General features: G+C 43.3%; 2 protein-coding genes across 2 annotated transcripts; both read left to right on the top strand.

Annotated features, from left to right (window-relative positions):
* The first annotated feature begins 2,605 nt into the window (after positions 1-2,605).
* Positions 2,606-3,373, top strand: LOC112734731 (uncharacterized). The gene has a single exon (XM_025784177.1). The coding sequence runs from the start codon at positions 2,606-2,608 to the stop codon at positions 3,371-3,373; it is 768 nt and encodes a 255-aa protein (XP_025639962.1).
* A 2,141-nt stretch (positions 3,374-5,514) lies between these two features.
* LOC112734729 (uncharacterized) lies at positions 5,515-6,141 on the top strand. Its single transcript, XM_025784175.1, has one exon. It carries the CDS (start codon positions 5,515-5,517, stop codon positions 6,139-6,141), a length of 627 nt encoding a protein of 208 aa, XP_025639960.1.
* Positions 6,142-6,836: the final 695 nt, after the last annotated feature.

Here is a 6,836-nt window from a genome sequence, read left to right as displayed (position 1 = left end):
CCAATTCTCAATCCTAGCCAAGGCTTTTATATTGATTGATTGTCATTCACTCTTGCTTGATTTCATATTCTTGTGTCCCTAAGTTCATTGTTATTTTTTCATTACCTTTATGCAAGCTTGTTTACATTTCTTGCATTCAAACTCAAATACCAAGAGACTCCTAGCCAATGATGTGCACCTTAGGGCAACTCCTAGGGAGAATGACTTGAGACTAATACTCTCGGTTATTAATTTGAATTGTGGACACACATTTTCTTTGTTTGCTGCGTTATAGCTTGCCGGTTTAGACTATACTCATGACGAACTTATTTGGTAAAAATTCTATACCGACAAAATATAGCTCATCAAAATGGCGCCGTTACCGGGGAGTTGCATATGTGTGCCATGTTGTTGGTTAGTGTAAATATGTGGATATGTGAATACTTGCATTTTCATTGATTGTTTGATAGTTTGATTGTTACTTAGGATTAATGTTTGTTTAGTGCATCTTATTGTTATGAGCTCTATGCTTCTTCCATTAAATGACGTGTTCACTACCGGATCCATGCTTAGACACTTTTGATCCCGAAATTGAGAGAACTTTATTCCATATTAGGCAAGCTCGGAGACGGTTAGCCTTTGGAGGTGGTGAAAGGGTTCCTACCAATTCACCAACCTTATCCGAGGTTGAATCGGAATCGTCATTCGAAGAAGGAACGATACACTCTTCCATCGATACTACTAATACCTCTTCTATTGATCTAGGTAATGAAACTATGGCCGCTCCAAGGAGAGTCACTCTTAAGGAAGCCGGTGCTCCGGACTTTGTTCTTCAACCGCTTTATGTGCGTCATCTGGAGTTAAATGCTAATTTTGAGCTCAAGACCGCCTTAATTAATCTTCTACCCAAGTTTCATGGAATCTCCGCCCAAGACCCTATTAGACACCTTAGAGACTTTCAAAGTGTATGTTCAACAACTAGGCGGGAGGGTTCCGATGAGGTTGCTATTTGGTTGTTTGCCTTCCCATTCTCACTTGAGGGAAGAGCCAAAAGAGTGGTTTTACACTTTGCCCGATGAGATTGTTGGTGATTGGAATTTTCTTAGAAGGGAGTTCTTAGATAAATTCTTTCCTCTGGAAGTGACCGATCGATTAAGGAAAGAAATTTCATGCATTGTCCATGGTGAAATGGAAACTCTATACGAGTATTGGAAAAGGTTTCGGAGACTTCTTAACTCATGCCCTCATCATATGATTGACACTCTAGTGTTGATTAGCTATTTTTGCCAAGGAATAAAACCACAAGACAAGATCCTCTTGGATGCCTCAAGCAATGGTTCCTTGACAAAGTATAGAATGGCGGAGGAGGCATGGCAATTGATCACCGATTTGGCCGAGTCCACCCAACACGCTAGACAAATAAACCATCATCCAAGAGCCATAAATGAAGTTTCTTCTAGTGGTGAGACCGCCGCCCTTACCAAGACCTTGGGAGAAATGACAAACATTCTCAAGCAACTCCAACTTAATCAACAACAACCTCCACCCCCTCAACAGCAAAGTCAACAATTGGTCCCCCAAAGAGTGTGCAGAATTTGCTCTTGCTACTCCCATTACACCGATGAATGCCCAAACCTCCAAGAGGATAATACCTTGGCGGCTACTAATGCCTACTACAATTGTCCAAACCAAGGGTATCACCAACAAGGGGGCAATTTTAATCAAGGGTGGCAAGATAACTCCAACCAAGGATGGAGGGACAACTCCAACAAAGGATGGAGGGACAATTATAATCAAGGAGGAAGGGACAATGGAGGAAACCAAAGATTGAACAACAACAACAACCAACAAAATCGATACGAACAAAGCCCTCCATACCAAAACCAAAACCAAGGAAGAGCCTACCAAACCTACCAAGCACCTCATCAAAGGCAAGCACTGCCACCCAACCAATCACAAGCCCCCCAAATCACTTATCCTTCTCCTTCTTCCAACCAAGATGAGACACTCCGCTCAATCCTCCAAGGACAAAAGGAGCTTCAAACAACACTTGTCTCAAGCCTTACCGGTCTTACTTCCACGCTCCAAGCCTTTATTTCCCAAATGGAACCCCCCCTCAAGCTCTACCTCTACCTCTAATGTTTAACCCTCAAGATCAAGTGCCTTACCCTCTCAACCGTTACCCAACCCCAAGGGTGGCATAAATGCCATCACCTTGAGGCCTGGCACCAAATTGCAAGAGAGAAGTTATGAAGAGCCAAGTCCAATAGAGGTCGTCCAAGATGAGGATGTGGTTGAGATAGAAGAAGTCGAAGAAGAGGATGAGGCCCAAGAGGTAGTGGAAGACGTGATTGCTTAACCAAGGGGCAGAATCTCTAAGGATGGGGATGTCGTGCAAGAAGCTACTCCAATTCCGTTTCCTACATTGGCAAGGAAGACCAAGAAGCAAGTTGAGTTAGACCCCAAAATGATGGAGATGTTCAAGAAAGTTGAGGTAACCATTCCTCTCTTTGATGCTATCCGCTAAGTGCATAAATATACAAAGTTTCTAAAGGACTTATGTATGAACAAGGAGAAAATTTGTGAATTAGAAACTATTCCATTGGGGAGCTCAATTTCTGCTTTAATGGATGGTGTACCGGAAAAGTGTGGTGACCCCGGCCCTTGCCTAGTAAGTTGCACCGTAGATGGAGTCCAATTTGTTGATTGTATGTGTGATCTTGGCACTTGTGTGAGTATTATGCGCTTGTCCGTCTATGAGGTCTTAAAGCTTCCACCGTTGAAACGGTTGGCCGCCCGATTTGTTTTGGCGGACAAAAACATAATTTCCATGGTTGATATAGCGGAGGATGTTCTAGTGAGTATAAAGGGGTTAGTCTTCCCTATTGATTTTCATATTCTTAAGATGCCCCCTAGTGACTCCGGTAGGACATCATTTATTTTGCTTGGGAGGCCATTCTTGAAGACCTCCCGGTTCAAATTGGATGCATTTTCGGGCACATACTCGTTTGAGATCGATGGAAGAGAAGTGAGCTTTAATCTTGATGAAGCCATGAGAAATCCACCGGAGGATCACTCTATCATCCGGTGTGATTTGATTGATAATGTTGTAGCCGAGGTTCACCAAGATAATGTTGATGGGAAGAGTATGATTCAAGACCCAAGCGTGGCGAATTCCCATGTATGTGAAGAAGATGCCTTATCACCTCTGATGATACCGGAAGACAAAGTGCCAAGTCATGAACAAAATGTGGATTTGACGCCACTCCTAACCCACCTAAAATATGCCTTTCTTGAGGAGAACCAAAAGTTCCCGGTAATAATTGCAAGGGAGCTCACCTCCTACCAAGAGAAAAAGTTGCTTAATATCTTGAGAGGAAAAGAAGGCCATTAGGTGGAGCTTGGCGGACTTAGTTGGCATTAGCCCCCAAGTATGTGAACACCAAATTTTCTTAGAAGAAGGAGCCAAACCCATTTGATAACCTCAAAGGCGTCTAAATCTTACCATTCTAGAGATTGTGAAGAAGGAGGTCACCTGGTTATTAGAAGCGGACATTATCTATCCGATTTCGGATAGTGAGTGGGTGAGCCCCATCCAAGTGGTTCCAAAGAAATCCGGTGTTACTACAATCAAGAATGAACAAGGGGAGCTTATAGCCACAAGAGTTCAAAACTCATGGAGCGTATGTATTGACTATCGGCACTTAAACTTGGCCACTAGGAAGGATCACTTTCTGTTGCCCTCCATCGATCAAATGCTTGATCACCTATGTGGTAAATCTCATTACTATTTTCTAGATGGATATTCTGGTTATTTTCAAATCCACATTGCTCCCGGAGACCAAGAAAAAACAACCTTCACATGGCCTTTCGGAATGTATGCGTATAAAAGAATGCCATTTGGTTTGTGCAACGCACCGGCTACGTTCCAAAGGTGCATGATGACTATATTTGCGGATCTTTTGGAGCAATGCATGGAGGTGTTCATGGACGATTTTAGTGTTTATGGGGACTCCTTTGATCCTTGCCTAGACAATCTTGCAAAAGTATTAGAGAGTTATACTAAATCAAACCATGTGTTAAATTTTGAGAAATGCCATTTTATGGTTAGACAAGGTATTGTTTTAGGGCACATTGTCTCTAATGATGGGATCTCTGTTGATCCGGCAGAGGTCAATGTTATTTCTAGTTTGTCTTACCCCTCTTCTGTGAGGGAAGTTCGTGAATTTCTTGGACATACAGGTTTTTACCAGCAATTCATTAAGGACTTTAGTAAGGTAGCATTACCTCTCTCTTGATTATTGCAAAAGGATGTGGAATTTCAATTGAGTGAAAAGTGCATGGAGGCATTTGACAAGCTCAAAATTGCTTTGACCCAAGCTCCCACAGTGAGAGGGCCAGACTGGGCTAGACCATTCGAAATCATGTGTGACGCCTCAAACTATGCGGTGGGAGTGGCGTTAGCTCAACGCGAGGGTAAAATTCCTTATGTCATTGCCTATGCCTCTAAGACTTTAGATGGAGTGCAATCCAATTATACTACCACCGAGAAGGAATTGTTAGCTATTGTCTTTGCCTTGGATAAATTCCGGGCTTATTTACTTGGCTCCAAGGTGGTAGTATACTCGGATCATGCGGCATTGAAATATTTGTTGGCCAAAAAAGAATCCAAACCAAGGTTGATACGATGGGTGTTGCTATTGCAAGAATTTGACCTTGAAATAAAAGATAGGAGTGGTTCGCAAAACTTAGTGGCGGACCACTTGAGTTGCCTTAAGCACACAAAGGGTGATTCCACTCCTATTAATGATACCTTCCCTCTTGAGGGCTTGCTAGAAATATCCGAAGTTATCCCCTGGTATGCACCTATTGCCAATTACTTGGTTGCTCACACCTTTCCTCCCGATTTCTCTCAACTTCAAAAGGATAAGCTTAAAAGCAATTCCAAATATTATGTATGGGATGACCCGTACTTATGGAGATGTGGTGCCGATCAAGTAATTCGAAGGTGCATACCACAATCCGAGCATCAAGCTATCTTGGAGGCTTGCCACTCTTCCGAGGGTGGTGGCCATTTTGGTCCTCAAAGGACGGCTCGGAAGGTCTTGGATTGCGAATTTTGGTGGCCTACACTTTTCAAAGATGCATCTCTCTTTTGTAGCTCTTGTCCACAATGCCTTAGGTTTGGAAATATCTCTAAGAAGAATGAGATGCCCCAACAAATAATGTTGTTTTGGAAAATTTTTGATGTTTGGGGTATTGACTTTATGGGGCCTTTTCCAAATTCTAATGATTTCATGTATACTCTTCTAAATGTTGACTATGTTTTCAAGTGGGTGGAGGCAATACCCACTAGAACTGATGATGCTAATGTAGTGCTTTCTTTTGTTCGGAATAACATTATTTGCCGCTTTGGATCACCACGAGCAATTGTGAGCGATCAAGGCTCACACTTTTGTAACAAAAGGATGGCAAGTTTAATGAAGAAGTATGGCATCATCCATAAAGTGGCCACGGCATACCACCCCCAAACAAATGGCCAAGCCGAAGTCTCCAATCGGGAAATCAAGCGTATATTTTCGAAAGGTTGTGAAGCCTCATAGGAAGGATTGGAGTTCTAAGCTCGGCGATGCGCTTTGGGCCTACCGGACCGCTTACAAGACGCCAAGCGGTATGAGCCCATTCCGGTTGGTCTATGGGAAGGCTTGCCATCTCCAGGTAGAGATAGAACATAAAGCGTATTTGGCCGTAAAAGAGTGCAACACCGGATTTGGGGTTGGAGTTGAAAGGAAGTTACAGTTAGTGGAGCTTGAGAACCTTCGATTGGAAGCCTATGAGAATTCTAGGCTCTACAAGGGGAAGATGAAAGCGGTGCACGATAGAAACATTAGAAAAAGAGAGTTTAGAGTGGGAGAGTTAGTTCTCCTCTATAACTCTAGGTTGAGGTTGATGCCCGAAAAGTTGAGGTCAAGGTGGGAAGGTCCTTATAGAGTGGAGAAAGCGGAACCATATGGAGTCTACCACCTAAGGCACCCTTCAAGCCCCAACTTCTTCAAAGTGAATGGTCATCATCTAAAGCTACACCATGGAGAGAAGATGAAAAGCAACAAAGAGGTTGAAGTATTCCTTCTTGAGGACGCACCCAAAGGCGAGGAGATTTGAGCTCATGACTGTCCACCTTAAAGACGTTAAATAAAAGTGCTAGGTGGGAGACACCCCACCACGGTATGATCGTTCTTTGTTTCTAGTTCATTGTACATAGCCTTTTTTTGAGTCTTTGTGCTTTTGTGATTGCTTGACTTGTGAGTTTGTTCTTAGTATAATTGCTTTTTGCTTGAATTTTGTGCTAAATTGTTCATGAGGAGTCCATTGATAATAGTTTGATTGAATTGAGATGTTGAAGAAATGCTTAAGGTTGAGTGTTACATGGTATTTTTGATGTTTTTGACCCCTTTAGCATGCATTACTACCAATTTTGTGCTTTAATTGACTCTCCTCATGTGTATGAAAAAAAAGGCATCCACGCGTAAGCGTGACAGACGCGTGCGCGTCGATTGCACATTTGCAACTCTCGGTACATTTTCCCAAGAGTTGCGCGAACATCGCGTGAACACTGTGCGAAACGCGTAACTCCAACCCACGCGTATGTGTGGGGCACGCTTACGCGTCATCTTTCCTCCCTTCCCATCCACGTGTGCGCGCTTATGGCGCGTACGCGTCGGTTGCTTGGCGTGCCAGCCCTGGTACATGAAACCCGAGAGTTGTACGAACCTCGCGTGAACACTATAAGAAACACGCAACAGCCTCCACGCGTGCGCGTGCTTTGGTGCATACGCGCCCTTTACCAGTCTACTAAC

This window comes from Arachis hypogaea, chromosome 13, assembly GCF_003086295.3.
Source record: "Arachis hypogaea cultivar Tifrunner chromosome 13, arahy.Tifrunner.gnm2.J5K5, whole genome shotgun sequence".
NCBI classification, from domain to species: domain Eukaryota; kingdom Viridiplantae; phylum Streptophyta; class Magnoliopsida; order Fabales; family Fabaceae; genus Arachis; species Arachis hypogaea.
The sequence above is the reverse complement of the archived record's forward strand: the minus strand, read 5'-3'. Positions and strand labels throughout refer to the sequence as shown.